The sequence below is a fragment of the Eulemur rufifrons genome, chromosome 7 (genome assembly GCF_041146395.1).
Source record: "Eulemur rufifrons isolate Redbay chromosome 7, OSU_ERuf_1, whole genome shotgun sequence".
Taxonomy (NCBI): Eukaryota; Metazoa; Chordata; class Mammalia; order Primates; family Lemuridae; genus Eulemur; species Eulemur rufifrons.
In genome coordinates this window covers 270,474,313-270,492,293 of record NC_090989.1, presented here as the reverse complement: position 1 = coordinate 270,492,293, position 17,981 = coordinate 270,474,313, and the positions used below count along the sequence as shown (strand labels likewise).

General features: G+C 50.5%; 1 protein-coding gene across 3 annotated transcripts in view; it reads left to right on the top strand.

Annotated features, from left to right (window-relative positions):
• The first annotated feature begins 3,082 nt into the window (after window positions 1-3,082).
• Window positions 3,083-17,981, top strand: part of ASTN2 (astrotactin 2) — an 824,356-nt gene continuing 809,457 nt past the window's right edge. For all 3 annotated transcript variants that reach the window (XM_069474594.1, XM_069474593.1, XM_069474592.1), the window contains exon 1: window positions 3,083-3,521. In XM_069474594.1, the coding sequence (XP_069330695.1) occupies window positions 3,083-3,521 (439 nt within the window). The remainder of the gene's footprint in view (window positions 3,522-17,981) is intronic.

Genomic DNA, 17,981 nt, shown 5'->3' with positions numbered 1-17,981 from the left:
ACATTCTGTGTTCTCAGGCAGATGTCTTAGTTGTAAGCAACAGAAACCAATTTTGAATAATTTAAGCAGAAACAGCATTCAGAATTCAGTTAAGTTGTATTAGATTACATAGAATCCCCAGAAGGGCACGGGATCTGAGCTTACAGTCCATGAAGTCAAGAGCACCACTCCAAATCACCGCTCAGAACTGGCCTTGCAGAGATATTGTTGCAACTGCAGCCGAGCATAAACAGGGCACTTCACACTGTTGACACCAATGGCACTGGGCTCCAAGCAGTGCTGTTAGAATTATTTCCACTAACAATGAAACCTACATATAACTGCCCCAGCTGTTGCCCTTTTGGTCCCCAATGGATTCTGCCAGATTCCAGCTTCCTTCCCAGCACGTAGGGTGGGTGAATCTGACTGATGAAGTCTGGGTCATGTGCCCAGGCTCTAGCTGCAGTGGAGGCTGAGAAAGTTCTAGAAATTTTAGCTTTTTCTCAGGAGGTGGGCTGTGCCTCAGAAGATGAAGCTCCCTCTGATGTAGGAAAAGGACTGATTTGGATGCTAAGCGGTTGCAAAGAATGCTGAATTCCAACTTTAACCTGGATGTCCACCCCTGTGCTACCACATGGCTCAACTCCAGTGTTACTGCCTCTGGGAAGCTTTCTTTTGATTTCTCCAAGCACCTCACATAGGAAACACATGTCTGTCTGCCAGCCTGCCTGCCTGGTACCCGAGATATTTCTGTGCCCATCTCATCCCTGCACACACTCTCCTACCAGTCATTATAAGCCCCCCCCTCCAAGGGAAGGAGCTGTGTTTATCCATCTCTGCATCCCAATATAGTGCCTGGTAGGCACCCTGGATATTTGGAGGCGAATGAATGAATGAAAGTGTTGGTCTCATTTGACAGGCCTTTGTACCAGAGGTCCATGAAGGACTTGCACAGACTCTGCCTTACATAAGGGAGCCCTTTTTTCCTGGTGTGCACTTCTATAAATGGACTATGTCAGCATATTTGAAGAAAGGGGCATAGAGAATCAGAAAGCCCCATTGCGGAGGATAGTGGTGGATTGTAAGGGTACAAAGAAGAGACTGAGGGAGGCAGGGCGACATATTTTGGAGGAGTAAATGAACTGGAGCAGGCATCAGAGAGGCAGGAGATGGTTTAGAAATCAGAAGACTTGAAAGGCCAGATTCTGTTGGGTTCACAGATTAGTAAACGGAGACAGGAGGAGCAGACTTCACAAACCTCACCACGGAGGCAGATCCAACTGTGTTCAAGCAGATTTGCCTTTTACAGCATCTTTGATGGGTGGGCTTTTCCAAGGTCACTGAGGACAGTGTGATTTCAGGGCAACAGCCAAGGCCTTGAAGCCGAGAGTTCTGATCTCAGCTATTCAGCTCATTAGCTGTGTGACCTTGGAAAGTCCCTTCGCGTTCCTGACACCCCGATCTAAGTTTCCTCATAAGGAAAATGGGAAGCGTAACACCCATGTCATTGGATTATGGTAACGTATAAAAGCTAACATAGGCACATGTCTGGCACTTGAAGAATACTTTATACACAGCATTATTAAGTCCAAGGTCACAAAACAGTTTTTTGTTTTTTCCTTATTTTCAGTCCCTTACCTTTATCCAAAGTCATAAAAAAATAAAATGTGATGAGAGAGGGGAAAAAGCAATTTATGTGAAGGGTTAAAGATAGAAAGGGGGAAAGAGAGCTAAGAAGAGAGAAGTTAATGCACAGAAACTGCATAAAAGGTGCAGATGGGCCAGCTAGACAGAGGGATGGGAAATGGCTCAGAAATTATAGGGAGGAAGCATTTATAAGATTAAAGTCAAGATGAGGAAGAAGGAAGTGAGTGGAGAGATGAAAGAGTTACAGAGAGAGGCAAAAGGAAGAAAAGCAGGGGAGTGAGAACGGGGTGCATAAGCAGGACCCTAGCGGAGATGACAGCTCCTGGAGGGCATGGGGTGTGTGGGTCAGAGACAATCAGCCCAAGGCCAGGAGTGCCACGTCCCAGAACCTAGGTTTACAGTTCAGCATGAATCTAGAAGAACTGCGGCTGAAGAATTGGGGAGCAGACCCATCCTCCGGGAATTGGGCAGAGGATCTAGAAGCCCAAGGAGCCTGAAGCAGACAGAGTAGTAGGTCTGTACCTCGCACCCTTTTCAGGAATTTCACACAGAGAGCAGAAGCAGCCAAGTAGAGCCGCTCCAAGCTGGGAGCAGGGATCCAAAATAAAAGCGCGTGAGTGGGCTGGCTCGCAGGGCGGCAGCTAGGGGGCCAGAGCAGCCGGCTGGAGTTGTGGGGGGCGGGGGTCGGTGTCAGAGGGTGGAGATCGACACCCCTCGGTCCTGCAGCGATGAGGGCAACCACTGAGGCCTGGGTGGAGGGGAGAGCTGGGGTCCTGGCGGTGGGAGAATGAATGCGTGAGTTGTGGGGAAGTGGGAGCGAAGGGGGCTCCGAGGCCACAGGAAGTTATTTTAGGAACTAGAAATGGGTAGGGGACTGAAGGCAGGACTTGTTCTTGGGCCTGTAGGGAGACAAAGTTAAGTCGTGGCCATCCAGGGGTGCTCCCTACCCCCAGGAAGGCGGGCCTTGAGCAAGGCTGGGTTAAGGTGGACCCCCCCCCCCACCCCTCCAGGAGCAGCCTCCGGTTTGAGCCGAGGTGGGACGAAGCTAGGAGAACCGGGGGGATTAGGGGAGACGCGAGGGGGGCCCTAAGTGTTAGAAATTTGGGGAGGGGTGTTGTGGCTGAAGCACCTTGTGAGGGCGGCATTGGGGGATCCTGGGAAAGGGGAGGGAGCGGCTGGGACTTGCAAGAGGCCGGGCGGAGCCTCCGAAACGCTCGGGGTCTGTCGGGGAGCCGGAGACGGGGGGCGGGCGGCTGGGCCCGGGGAGGCGGCGCGGGGGGGCGGTCCGGGGCCGACCGGGAGGCGGAGCCCGGAGCCGGGGGCTGCCGGAGAGCGGCTCTCTCAGCTCCTTAGCTCGGGCGTCCTGGTTTGTTTCAGCGTCCGCCGTCTCCGCCGCTGCCTCTCTTCCTCCTTCGCCACCGCCGCCACCGCCCGCAGCACCGCAGCCCCTCCCGCCATGGCCGCCGCCGGCGCCCGGCGCAGCCCCGGCCCCGGCTCGGGGCTCCGGGGGCGGCCGAGACTCCGCTTCCACCCGGGGCCGCCGCCGCCGCCGCCGCTGCTGCTGCTGTTCCTGCTCCTGCTGCCGCCGCCGCCGCTGCTGGCCGGCGCCACCGCCGCCGCCTCACGGGAGCCCGACAGCCCATGCCGGCTCAAGACCGTCACGGTGTCCACGCTGCCCGCCCTGCGGGAGAGCGACATAGGATGGAGCGGCGCCCGCGCCGGGGCGGGGGCTGGGACCGGGGCCGGAGCGGCCGCCGCCGCGTCCCCGGGCTCTCCCGGCTCTGCCGGCACCGCCGCCGAGTCGCGCCTCCTGCTCTTTGTGCGTAACGAGCTGCCGGGGCGCATCGCGGTGCAGGACGACCTGGACAACACGGAGCTGCCCTTCTTCACCCTGGGTAAGGCTGGGCGCCGGCACCCGCGGAATCGCAAGGAACCCTGAGCCCCCTAAGTGAGGCCGGACGGGTCGGGGCGCCCTGGGGATCCCCTCCCCGGGCTGCCCCGAGTGGGGTCGGCGGAGGGCAGCTGAGGGGCCCGGAGGTCGCACAGGTGGTTGGAAAGCAGTGTGGGGCCGGAGGTCCTGGAGAGCGTGCAGCGGGAGCCCGGGGGCGTGCCAACCCTCCCGCAGTGGGGACCTGTCCCTCTGCCTCAGCCCAGACGTTGAGCTCTGCTCAATCCATCCCGGACGCCGGAGACCCCCAGTCGCTGAGTGTGCTCGGGCTGGAGGCCGGGGCAGCCCCCCGCTCCAAAGCTCCTAAACCAGTTCCCGGTCCAGACGCCCACTGCTCCTCCGGGCACAGTCACTGGCTGCCCGCGGTTGCCGCCCCCTCGCTCTCGCCTTAAGAGTTGTTGGCCCTCCCTTCCAGATAGGTTTTCTTGAAAATTGGAGCGGAGTGGCTCCATGTAGACTCACCCAGCGCGCAAAAGCTCGGCTTCCACACGGGCTGGGTGACCTTGGCCAAGTCACTTTCCTTCTCTGGGCCTCAGTTTTGGCCATCTGTGAAATGGGGGTGGAGGGGCTTGAGCGATTTCTGAGCACTGGGATTGAGAGCCCAAGGTCTCCACGTTTGGGTTTTCCCTCTACCTCCGTTATCACCTTCCTATTTTTATCCCCCTCCCAGCAAAGAGCAGGTTTGTCCTCGTAGCTCACTCACTGGGCTAATAACAGTAAGTTAAAGGCAGGTAAAAGGAGAGGAGAGGAAACAGGTGAGGGTGGGGGGCCCAAACCGAAAAGTTAATCAGAAAGTTCGCCAGCAGCTTGCTGCCTGCTGGTTCCCGGCTCGAATCCCGGAGGAGTCGGCCCTTCGGTGGAGCTGTGGGAAGCGCGGCTGATTTCCCACCCGGGTAATTGATAGCTTAATTATCTCGGAGAGCGTTTACAAAAATGTTGTTCCCCCTTAGCTCTCCCGCGCTCCCTGCTCGCTCGCTCCCCTCCCCTCTCGGGGGCGCGGGGCCTTATTGGTTGTCGGAGTCTGGCCAACAACAGCGCCTAGAAGGCGTCAGGGGCTCGCCCAGAGACTCCCCAGCTCTTCTTCCCCGGGGGTCCGAGCCTTGGCGGGATCCGGCTCTGGCATCAGCATCGCAGGGTGACTGGCCTTCGTTTTCAGCGCCATTAGGATCCCAGCCTGAACCTCCAAGGTTAACTGCTTGCTCACCCTAGAAGCCCCACGTAGTAATCAATGGACCAGACTCCACTCTCCTCGGAGCCCTGATATTTTAAAATGTATTTTTGCGACTCCCCCACTCCCTCTTTCCTACTGGCTGCCTCTGGGGATTTGAGCGAGTGCCAGTCCCTCTCTCCTGGCCTGAGCTTGAGCCTCGGGGGTGCCTGTGCGCTCCCCGGGCTGCCTGTAACCTGAGCATGGGGAGCTTTCTGGTAGGCGAGGCGGGAGAGCGCCTTGCAGGTTCCCCGGGGACTTTCGCCGCGTCGCCTCTGGCGTGCAACGCACATAAAACACACTTACACACACGTATACACACACACACCCCAGTAGCCCTTCCCATGTGCACTTGGGGGACTGCCCGTGTCCAAGGAAGGGGATGAAGGGGAGGTTGTGTTACTCAGGACGATACCTAACCCTGGGCTCACCGCTGGCTCCTCCCGCCTCCCGGCAGGGAAGGGTCCTTCCGGAGAAACAGAAGGTGTCCCTTCACTACCACGTCCAATCCTACCCTTCTCCCTTTATCCTTGAGGTCTCTCTACTCCAGGGTACCCTGAGAGATGAGGGTCGGAAATTCCCCTAAACGGGCTTTTCAAATGAAGCGGGTTCTTGGATATGGCCTGACTTGGCAGTGAGGACCCCGGAGCATTCCAATTCCCCAAGAATGTGGAGGACCCAGTCCAGCTAGCTATAAAGGTGCCCCAGAATTCTTGGAGCTGGCAATCTTTGCCATTTTTAACTTCGGTTTTCAAAGGGGATGGGTACCTGGGAGCCTGGGACAAGGTGAGTGAGGAACTGCAAGTCTTCAATCCCCCAGGACTTGTGTGTCAGCTTGAGAATCTCCTGGCATTTTATCCTTGAAGCTTTCTGCCTTCTGTGATGCACAGCCACTGAGCCCGGTGGCTGGGTACTGCCTGCCCCGTGGAGTGGCCCACTGCTGTCCTCCTTGGCAGCACTGAGCCTTTGGATGCATGCAGGAAATTGGGTTCCTGCCTCCTCTTTCTCTCCCCAGCGCCCTGGACTGGCAGCACAAGGCGCTCCCAATGGGGATTTGGCTAGCGAGGTAGTCACCAGATGGCCGGGTATAGCAGGAGCTGTGTAGGGAGACGTGGGCTTTTTATTTGTGTTGGTCTTCGACTGTTTGTGTGTAAACACAGAGTGCACAATGAGCTCTGGGAGGGCCAGGCTGGCTGGAAATGAGGGTTGATGGTGGCTGTGGGGGGAGGGGATGATACCATGAGTCCTTTATGGCCATCTCTTTCCCAGGGTCCCAAGGCAGCCTAGTCCCATCTCCAAACCTTTTAAACATCCTGCCTTGCGTGTGTCTCTGGCAAATTGGGCGAGTCTTTCATTATTAGCTTGTTAGTTCAGGGGATTTGGAGGTGACCAGTGCCACAGCTGGGCAGGCAAAGTTTGGAAATGCCAAACTCTGCCGATAGTGGGGAGTGTGGAGCCACCACTAGGGGGTGATGGTGTCTGACAAAGCCCTCAGCTCATGCTTTGGGTTCTGGGCCCGGAGTTGGTGGTGGTAAAGCATCCCTGGCATTAAAAGGGGGGCAAACAAACAAATAAAAGGTAGATTTCTCATTTTACTCTAAGTCCAGTTGGGAGACCTCAAGGTCGCTTTGCACAAACTGCCTACCGTCTTTATGCACCAAAGTCACCTTCATAGCTGGCCCTGCGTCCCTTCATTCTGCCTCTCTTGTTAATGCCCAGACTGAAAGGAAGATTTTTTCAGGTCTCTTCCTCTTTGCATTTCTCTTCCCCCCATCAAGTTTCAGCTGCTTTATGTAGAATGGAAGTTTCCCTCAGATGTGAAAGATTCCCCAAGTTTCTGTGCTGGGACCACTTCTTTAGAACCTGATTGTAAGTCAATAACGTTGAAAAAGTGAATCTCCCTGAAAATGATTAAGGAATAGCAAATAGTTATTGAATCCTTAATGTGGTGCTAAGAGCTTTATTCTTGCCTTTTATCATGAATCCACATAAAATATATGGAGAAGGCACTACTGTTATTCCCATATGACAGGTGAGGGAGCATTCTTAGAGAGGTCAAGCACCTAGTCCAAAGTCACACTGTAAATAAATGACAGACCTGGATCTGGAATCCCAGTCTGCAAGACACTTACATCCTTGGTAATTGCTAAATTGGCATTTTGAACCAAATTTGCAATTTATGCAAGGTGTGGTGCTGAGTAGAGAGATATAACAGTCATCAACAAGACAGGAACCTTTCTCCAATGGAACTTGGGCTACATTGGTGAGCTGACATGTATGAGTTGGAAAATGAGGCATGAGTTAAATGACCTCCAATGACCCTGCCAGCTCAAAGTTCCATGACTCATGGGATGTCAAAGGGCATTCTATTTCTTGATGCCAATGAGTGTTGGAGATGATACATTCTGTGGCATCCAGGAAGGAAGATGTGTCTGTGGGTTTGGAAAAGCCTGGGAAGACTTCCTGGACCAGAAAGAACCTGAGCTAGGCCTTGGAAGTTTTAGTAGACAAATGGAGGAGAAGTTGAATGCTAAAATGCAGCTTGGGAACTTAATGTTGGTTAGGATCTGGAAATCTCAGCTCTGGCTCACCGTGACCTTGAACAAGTCATTTATCCCCCAGAGCTTCAGTTCTTTGTGCTGTAATATGAGTGGGTAGATGAGCCTTAAAATAATCCTTTGGTGTAAAGATTCTATGAACTTGAAGTGCCCTGACCTACTCCGTGACTCTGAGGAGCTCCTCTTGCTTTGTACTGTCTGTTTTCCTACACCAGTAACGTGGGGGTGTTAAGAAGGACTGATAGAAAAGACAGAATTTGAACAGGGGCAAATGCCAGCGCAGGGCTTCTGAGGTGAACCCAGTCCTCATCTACCCCCAGGCAGCCCTGGAATCTGCTCGTGGATTTAGCTTACATGCCCACAGGTCGGGAAATGTCATCCTTTTTCCTGTGCTTGGTAATGGTCAGTCTAGACCATGTACCATCTATCTGCCTTGATTCCACAAAAGGGGAAAAAGTGATCAAATTGAATAAGCACTCATTGTCAACAGTTTTTAGTAATTTGCTTTGCCATGTCACCTGACAGAAGAGTGTGCTCTGTGTGTGGGGGAGGGAGTGTGAAGAAGGACATCCCATTCAGTAGTATGTCTTCAAGTGCGCTTGCGTGAATAGAGCCGGCAGTGTCCTGAAGGTCTCTCCCAACAGGATGCTCTTTGCAAGAAGCTGATGGCCTGGGAGAGGGAAGAAGATACAGTCCTGAAATGCCAACTTTGTCAGGTCAGCACAGGTTCCTTAAAATATAGATAAAAATGGTTACCCAAAGGAAAAAGCCCCTGAGAATAGTGAGGGGGCGGGCACCCAGCCAGGAGACTTGCTGGGAGCATGGAGCTCAGCCTAAGAGCAGCAGTCCACCAGGGGGTGGAGAAGCTTCCTTCAAATGTCAGCACAGAGTTCGGAATGTCTTTTTTCTTCCCCCTAAGTGTGTGCAGGGGTCTGATTCTAAGGAATGTTTAAAAAGTGCAAGTACTAAGAGAACAGAGCTGAGCCCCACAGGAATGTCCCATGGAGCTGCCCAACAGCCCCATATACTGACCCCCAATGGCGGAATGAGTCACGTTGTAAGAAGTGTTCAAGCAGACGCTAGACAGCCATTAGGCAGGCCTTTGGAGAAAGGACCCAAGCCCTGCAGATGTGTGGACTATATGCCCTTTTTGGTTTCTGGTTTGATTCTGAAGGTTGATGTCTTTTATTTGGACAGAAGAACAGTGGTTACAAATAGTCATGTCTCCTATAGGGGTTTCTGACTGCACTAACATTCTAGTGTTCTTTTCTGTGTGTATATGAGAAAGATTCTGGGATGGAGAAGAGAGAGAATTTGATGTCCTGAAACAAAGCTAGGTTTAAACAATATATTGTTATGTCCTTATTTAGACACCAGGTCCCTTATTACTGAATGAGGTACTTAGGTTGCACACCAACTTCAAGGTCCCACCCTGGTGCTGGTCCAGGTTTCTGGGACATTTTAAATAAGGCGGGGAGTGTTTAGTGGTCTCTAATCTGAGTTTGCTTCCCTTTTCTCCATACCCCAGCCCACCTCTTGCCACTTCAAAGCTGATGAAAGCTGTTTAATACTCAGGGCAAAGAGAAATATGTTGTCTGCCCTCAAAAAGTACTATGTTACTGAGAGGGTGGTGGGGCAGGAGAGAGGAGGATTCATTTCAGCTGTAGGAGAGGCTCAGGTTTCGTCAAGGCCAACCAGATTTGCTGTTTCTGGGGAGTCAGTGACACCAGCCGAGACAGCCGGGCCCTGCAAGCTTTGGTGTGACCCAGGGCTTAATTATTTTCCTGAACTGGACCCTCAGGCTGCAAGAGCAGTCTATGATTTTAATTTTCAGCAGGTGCAGCAGGAGGTTTAACTAGGCCTCTGGCAGGCAAAGCCTCCTGCTTCTCACCTTGCTTTGTTGCTCGCTAGGCCTTGTCTGCCTTAGGACAATGGGAACCTGCGTGCTGGGGGGAGGAGAGCACAGGGACTGACAGTGACCTCTTGGGTGAAGTCCTGAAAACTATTACCGCAACCATCCACTTTGATGGGATCCCAGAATCATAACTCTCAGGGAGCTTGAATTTACACCCTCCATTTTTATAGTAACATCGAAGCCCAGAGGAGGAAGGAAACCCACCCAAGCACCTGCAGTTCGAACTTAAACCCAGTGGTCTTGAATCCTAGTCCGTGCCTCTTTCCATCACGTTGCAGGACCTCTCACAGGAGGCATTGGGTTTAAACATATCTCAGTGTCTGCAAGTTGGTCCAATATCATAAAAAGGAAAGAGATACCACTCTTTCCTTCTCCCCCTGCCAAGAAATTTACAAATCTAAGGAGAAAAGTCTTCTTAGGGAAATTGAATGTGTTTTCTTGTCCAAGTATCCAACCGGTTGGCTCCAATCTCTCCTAAGCACCTGAGCTGATTGTTTTGTTCTGGGGGAGAAGGAAGCCTCACTGCCTTTCCCTCTAGCTGCCTTTGGGGGTGGGAGGAAGAAATCTGCTCTTTCCCAGGAAAGGAAAAAAAGAGTCAGGTTTAACCCTGGGTGGAGCAGCATTAGGAGGGCGCTTCTTTTCCAGAGTGGATACTTTCCCGAGTTCTCATACTGACCAGCTAGTGGCAACAGAAGATTGACTATAGCGAAAGAGAGCTGCTTGTTCCTTCCTTGCAGCAAAGCATACAGCCTTTCTGCCCCAGAAAGAGGCAGGCAGCAAGACTTGCTCTGTTCTCTCGCACTTGCTCTCTCCTTTCACTGGCTTTTCTCTATTGTCTGTCGTTCTTTTGGACAATAGCCCTCACTGAGACCTCCCGTTTGAATGGAAAAGGAGTGGGTGGTGATTGCACAGTGCAAGATTCAAGACTGAAATATTTGTAGCTTCCTTACTAGCATACTGAAACACAAAAGCAGCCCAGTCTGTGAGTGAAAATGTGACAAGGATGTCATATGTTGTAAGCCATCAGGGTTTTTACCATGAGGGGGACCACTTCTCTACCCCATTGCTGCAGCCCTTGGCAGTCTCAGGCCTCAGCACATCTCTCCACTACAATTTCAACAGTCAACCCACTGGTCTGTCTACCTCTAGTCTTACCCTCTCTAATCCGTCCTCTGTACTTGCAGACAAAGTGATTTTATTAAAAGCCCGAATCTGATAATGGCCATCCTCTTATAAAGCACTTCCTTGGCTCCCCATTGTTCTGAGGATGATGAATTTCACCCTCCTGTTGTAGTGCGAGGTCCATGATCACACTCTGCCAGAGTGTCCTATACTGAGAACCTTTCCTTCTCATCCTATGCCTCTGCCTTACCACCCCCTGGGAAAATTCCTTCTCACCTCTCAAGACTGAATTCAAGTGTCAGCTTATCTCTGAAGCCTTTCCTGACCTCTTCACATTGGAGTTGAACACTCGGGACCCTCGTGCCCACCATTCAGCAGTATAAAGACTGCTCTAGTAATAGCCAGTTCTTTAAGAATGACTGAGCACCAGTGTGTGCCAGGCAGTGTTCTACGTGCTTGGGGTACATCAGAGAACAAAAGACAAGGGCCCCTGCCTTTGGAGAGCTTATATCCGTGTGTGTGTATGTGTTAGAGACAATAACAATAAACATAAAATGTAAATTATATGGTATGTGAGAAGATGATAAATTCTATGGAAAAAAAAGGGAAATGAAACAGAAAAGAGAATCAGAAGTTCTGAGATAAGAAGATCAGTTTTAATATTAAATAGGATAGAGTGAGAGGAGATTATGGAGCATGAGAGATTGGAACAGAGACTTAAAGGAGATTGAAGGGGTTAGTCAAACAGATATCTAGGAAAAGAACATTCCAGACAGGGAACAGCTCCAGCAAAGACCTAACTCAGGAGCTCACCTGGGCAGCGTGAAGGTCAGTGTGGCCAGAGTAGAGTGAAGGAGGAGGCAGGCAGGACAGGAAGTGGGAGAGGAAGAGGGGAGCCACTCACATAGGGCTGTGCAGACTACTGCCGGGATTTGGGTTTGCCTCTGAGTGAAATGGAGAGCTCTGCAGGATTTTAAGCAAAAGAGCGCCGAGATCTGACTTAGATTTCAAAAGAATTACTCAGACTGCTCTGTAGAGGAGCAGCCATGGATGCAGGAATGCCTACGGAGTCTGTTTTGGAGAGAGGTGCTGGCAGTTTGGAGCAGAGTGAGAGCAGAACTTACACTGTGTGTCCCCTCGTGTGTCTTGCGCTGCTTGCCTGTGCACCGAATGCACCTTCTTCCTCTGGAGGCTGCGGTGACTCACCCCGTGCTTGACACATCGTAGGTGTTCAGGAGATCTTAGGGAACTATAACCCCGGACTTGCCAAGTCTCGTCCCAGAATCCACAGTGGACAAAACCGAAGAGGGGCTGAAATTCCACTCATCCATTAAGGTTGAGCACAAACGTCACCTCTCCCACAGAGGTTTCCCTCCTCTGAGCTCCCATAGCTATTTCCTCTGCTTTCTCCTGTCTCTTAATTATTTGGGGTGTTTGTAGGATGGGTAATGGGACAGTTTGCTTAGAGGAAAGAGTGTTGAGTTGGGGGAAGACCTTATCCTGAGAAGCCTGGAAGCCAGATAAAGGATTAGAACCTTCACATGGTAGCAAACAAAGAGGCGTTGAATCTTCTGGGGTGATGATACACCATGGTTCTGGGATTGCCTGGTGTCAGAAATGGAAAGAATGTAGGACATCTAAACAAACTGCTTCTATATAAAGATGGGGAAATTGAGGTCACCAAGCCAGATCCCAGATCTAATGACTCCAGTGTGTCTCCCTCCCATCGTAGGGAAGGGAAACTGGGCAACCTGGAGTGGGAGGAGCTGGACTTCCAGAGGTGTAAGGTCACTGACCTTGTCATCCTTGCATGGGGTAGGCTATTACCCAGGTGCCATTGCTGGTCCATCTGTTAACTCATTTCAGCTTTTCCACTACTGAGGGACAGATGTGGTTCACCTTATGTTATAGGTGAGCTCTGAGGCTCAGAGGGGTTAAGGACAATATCCAAGATCACACAGCTGTTACACACGAAGCTCCATCCAAACCCGTTTGCAGCCTCTGATCTCTCTGCCTTGAGTGCTGCACAGAACAAGGGGTGCTCTCGAATGTTCGTCTCCTTACAACTGTTTTACTTCTTATCTCTTCCTCTTCTCATTACCAAGAAGTTGCAGATGTTTCCTATGTGGGGACTTCAGGTGTGACAGGCTCACAGGCCCGAGGGACTGAGCACCTTTTTTCTGTGCTGCCAGGAGCTGACGCAGCATCTCCCCAGCCCCTTCCCTTGCTTCTTGCTGCTATGCCAGGAAAGAGCACCAGGCCTCCTCTCGCACTCTCTAGAGACCCTGGTTATCCCTGGACCTACTACATAAGCAAATTCCTGTTTCTGTGCCTTTTTGGTCTTTTCCTCCCTCTCCTGTCTTTCCTTCTTCTCTCCCCTGTTCTCTTCTTCCCTCCCAAATCTTAGGGATATCCCACCTCTGCTGTGCCTAGTGTTATACTGGGGGACCTGTGATCTGGTCCTTTGAGGAATTTCTATAAGCTCTGTGTTCTTTTTCTAGAGGTGGTCTGGGTATCTGTCGTCTGAGATGTGGCTACAGTTTGACCAGGTGAACTTTCTTGTCACCTCTCTGCTCAACCCCAAGTTGAGTGTTGCCCGGCTAGTGCTACTTGGCAGCATTGTGCCGTGTTTGTGTTCCTACCTGGAAGATGGGGTCTATATTGTGTGTAAAATAAGGATACTGTAAAAATCCAAATAAATAAGTATACTTCTAGAATATTACAGCTAGGTAAAAACTGCCTTTGAGATCCAACCCAACTCCCTCATCTACCTAGCAAGAGAAATACATCGTCTAAGGTCCTCCAGCTAATTCAAAGCACAGTCCAGTCTCTAGCCCAGGTCCTTTGACGCAGGCAGCATGCTGGCCTGGGACCTGTGCCAGGTCTGAGGACCAAAGCCTCAGATTGAATCCCGGATGTACTAATTGGTAACTTTAGACTTCCGTATGCCACCTCTCTGAGCCTCTGCTTGCCCATCAATAAAGGCAAGAAAACATAATAGTCACATCTCTGGGTTGCTGAGATAATTATTTTTGGAGTGCCCTCCATCAACCAAATTTTAGTCATTGTTGGGTACTGTGCTCAATTCTTTTTTTCCATACACTAAGCCGTGTGATCCTGATGGATATAGTGTGTACAAAGCACCTAGCATGGCGTCTGGCACACAGTTTGGGCTCTGTGCCTCTTTGCCACCTGGAATCCTTTTTTTGGAAGGAGGTGGAGACATGAATAAATAATGAAGGTGAATTCCCTTTCCCCTCCCCCTTTTCCCACTCCAGCCTGTTCTGCTTTTTCCTTTCCTCCCTCTCCCTCCCTCCTCCCTAGCAAGGCAAAGAAGGATGAAATTGACCATTGATCTCTGCTCATTCTCCTGGAGCTGGGGGAAGCAGGAGATTCCGGGGTTGTCTGAGGACAGTTTGGACAGAAAAGCTCTTAGAGCCTGAGTCTAAGGCAGGTGGGTGTTGGGGGAGCAGGCAGGGCAGAATCCTCTCCCTTCTGGTGGCAGCTGGCTGACAAAGCCTTGCTCTCATGCACCCAGGGAAGTCACGAGTGTCTTTGCAAGCAGCCGAAAAGGGAAGGAACATTTCCATTAGCAGAATCAGCAGTAAAGAGATTTCCAGTCACAGTCATAGTTGCATTTGGGGGAATCATTTCAGTGGTGGCTGTGGGCGGAGGAGGGAAGGGGGTGGGGTGGCGAGGAAAGGCACAGGGAGACGTTTGGTCTACTTGCTCGGAGCTGAGAGACAGCCCCAGTGAGAGCCAGGTGCCAGACGCAGCAGAGCAGGGCTGGTCTTTTGACAAACGTTCGGGACCTCCTACTTCCCTTCTAATGGACAGAGCTCCATTGGAAGGATGCCTCACGGGAGGCTGCACGCCGACTCTGTGCTGCCTTTGCTCTGATTACCTCCATTACTCTTTTCAAGACTTTCAGAGATGCAGTAACTTCCTCGGTTCCTGGGATTTGTAGGTGGGAAAGTTCCCGGATTATTTACCCCAGTCTTTCCTAAAGTTAGCTACTCATCAGAATCATTTTAGAGCCCAGGTTCTCAAAGCCAGACCTGCAGGAGCACCTGGGGAGAGGCCCTGGGACCTGTACTTGGAACAAGCGTACTGACTCCTTGGCACGGCCTTGGAGGACCTCTGCGAAGTGGTCTCTGTGTAGCTCTTCAGCCCTCACCTCTTGGTGTTCCCTGTCTATCTTGAGGCTCTAGCCTCACCGATGCCCTGCACATTTCTGGGGCAGCATCTGAGCCCCATCCACATTCCCGGAATGGGAATGCTCTTCTGTCTGAATAGAATGCATTTCCCCTACCTGATGCCCCTGTCCGACTCCTAGACTTAGCTCGGTTATTATCTTCTCTCAGGCTTAGATATATTCCTTTTGTTTTTCTATATGCCTATATCCCCTCGATAGGGTTCTCATATTTAGCAAATAAAAATACAGGATGCCCAGTTAAACTTGGATTTCCGATAAATAATGAAAACTTGTTTAGTATTAGTATGTCCCATGCAATATTTGGGACATATTTGTACTGAAAAATGCCTTGCTGATTATCTGAAATTCAGATTGACCTGACCATCCTGTGTTTTATTTGGAAGGCAGCTAAGCTCACTGCTGTACCACCACTACCGCCTGATTTGCAAACCCACAGGGACCCTGCCTGTCTCCCCTTCTGTCCTTGTTCGCACTGCTGATGTGTGATTTGCCCCCAGACATGCTCTATCCACGTCTCCCCATCTCGGGAAATCAAACTGTTATTCACTCGGTCACTCAAGCTAAGGAGCCCCCTTCTTCCTTGTCCTTGCCTCTCATCCCTCCAGTTAGCCAGTCCTATTGGTTTTACCTCTAAAATGACGTCCAGTATTCACCTCTCATAATTTCCACTGCTATTGCTTTCATCCAAGCCACACTCCTTTCTCACGTCAGCCTTCTAGCTGGTCTCCTGCTGCCTCTCCATCTTCTGCCCTTTCTTTATGCCATATGGTATACAGCCCATGGGCCAAATCCAGCCCATGGCCTTGGTTTTGTACAGCCCATAAGCCTGTTTAGTTTTCTTTTTAAATAATTGAAAAGAATCAGAAGAATAATAACTTCTTGACGTGTGACAGTTATATGAAATGCAGATGTCAGTGTCCATAAATAAAGATTTCCTGGAACACAGCCACACTCACTTGTTTATGTGTTGTCTGTGGCTGCTGACGCTTTATAATTGCAGAGTTAAATATTAGCAATAGAGAGTATCTGGCCTGCAGAGCTTAAAATATTTATTGATTGGCCCTTTACAGAAAAAGTTTGCCAACCCCTGCTCTATATAGTAGCCAGAGCGATCGTCTAAAAAAATCAAATTTGGCCAGGCGCGGTGGCTCACGCCTGTAATCCTAGCACTCTGGGAGACTGAGGTGGGAGAATCGCTAGAGGTCAGGAGTTCAAGACCAGCCTGAGCAAGAGCGAGACCCCGTCCCTACTACAAAAATAGAAAGAAATTATCTGGACAACTAAAAATATATAGAAAAAATTAGCCGGGCATGGTGGTGCATGCCTGTAGTCCCAGCTACTCGGGAGGCTGAGGCAGAAGGATCTCTTGAGCCCAGGAGTTTGAGGTTTCTGTGAGCTAGGCTGACGCCACGGCACTCTAGCCAGGGCAAAAAGAGCAAGACTCTGTCTCCAAAAAAAAAAAAATCAAATTTGATTTTGTCACTCCCCTGTTTTCCCCTGTTTAAAACCTTCAATTATTTCTCATTGCTCTTAGGATAAAATCCTCATTCCTTTTTCAAGGTCTATAAAATCCTGAATAATTTCCCTTCCTCTCTGAGTTTATTTTCCACTATTTTCTCCCTTGCTCACGAAACTCAAATATTATCTCCTCCAAGAAGTCTTCCCTGACCAAGTAGCGCCCTTGTACATCCTCCCCACCGTAATTTTCTGTCCCATTTATTTTCAAAAGCCTTTGTCTGACAGGTCCTTGAAGGTAGGGAGTGTGTCTTACTCATCGTTTTGCTCCCTCAGCTTTATAGTTCAGGACACACAACACAGTAAGTACTGATTTCCTAGCAAAATGGGCAGGAATGGGGGTGTTAACTTGTGAATACTACGTCAGAGGGAACCTGCCTTGTAGTGTCTTTCTGTTGCTTATTAGGAGATTAGGAGGAATCCAGGAGTTAAAGTTTATAAAGGGTGTATAGCAGTGCCTGGCCCTCAGTAAATTCCATCTACTTGTTTGTTAAATAAAAGTAAATAGACCTGTGCCTTAATCCCTAGTGCCAGCCCCTGCCCCATCTCCTGTGCAGTTGAAGAGACCTTAGGACAATTCAAAGGAAGTCCTGTGGGTCAAGACCTCGTGGAACCCAGGGGCAGGAAAGCATGACAGAGAGGACTAGAGCCAGGAGTTCCGGCTTTTGGTCCCAGTTCTGCTGGGTGTCCGTGGTGAAGTCTCTTCCCTTCTTGGGCTTTCCCCCATCTCTAATGTGATGAGATTAAACTAAGTGATCCTTGAGGTTCTTCTCAGCTCGCTAGCTCAGCAGGAGCCCAGAAGGCAGAGAAGGGTTCCCTCCGGGAGCTTCTAAGGCTGGTGCTACAGCTGGATGGGGCTGGACTTCCTCCTTTCCTTCCCTCTATATCCTTCCCGCTGACTCTGAAGAGCAAACCCTCAGCTCTGAACCCAGGTGTAACTGGAGGTTTCAAGCCCAGTCCTACACTAGGGAATCTTCTTCAATTACTTTCTCTCCAGCCTCCCCCAGGGAGGCAGACTGAAGAAGCTGACTGCCCAAAGTAACCAATTACCTGTCTGCCCCTGGGGACCCTCCTGTACCTCCAGCCTTATTTTCTCTCTCCTGGTCTCTTTAAACCATCTCTCCAAACCACAGAGCCCTCTTGGGAGTTGCCCTCATTCACCTGCCTCTTTGCATCTGGACTGGGAACACGAGGTCTCTCCTCTCCCAAAAGGACAGCAGGTGGGAAGCCTGGTGGCTCAGAAAGGGTAGTTACAAACTAAGGAAAAACCAAACAGGTTTTGCAAATCTGGTTAAGTATGCACAGTACAACCCTGCTAAGCTTGGAGTCAGTGCCTTGGATTCCAGTCCTGTTTTTACCATTGACTTGCTGAGTGGCCTCAAATAACTGGCAGTCCCTCTTTGGGCCTCAGTCAAGATTAAGTGAATATTGTCAGATACAGCTCTCTTTCAGGAAAGTGGGTAAGTCTGAGCTGCATAGGATATTCCATGAGAGAGGAAGAATGTTCCAGTCTGGTTTGCTCTTGGGATCCCAGGTGCCTAGGGCTGTGCTCGTTATAGTAGTCACTCAATAAATGTTTGTTGAATGAACGAGTGATGAATGGAAACTATGTGTGGTCACATTGTCACTTTCCGCTTCTGTATTCATGATAGACATTGTTAATCAATCACTTAATGACAGCCTCAGATTCCTTCTCAATGCAGTGCCTCATCGGTCACTACCAATCAATTGGGGTTAGCATGAGAGATGGATTTTATTCACATTCCATAGACTAAACCAGTTCACCTGAAAAACCATGGCCTCCTTGGCTGGAGCTAAGCCCCTTCAGTCATTATTCAGTGGTTCTTCCATCCCAGACCTTGTGCTGGGTCCTT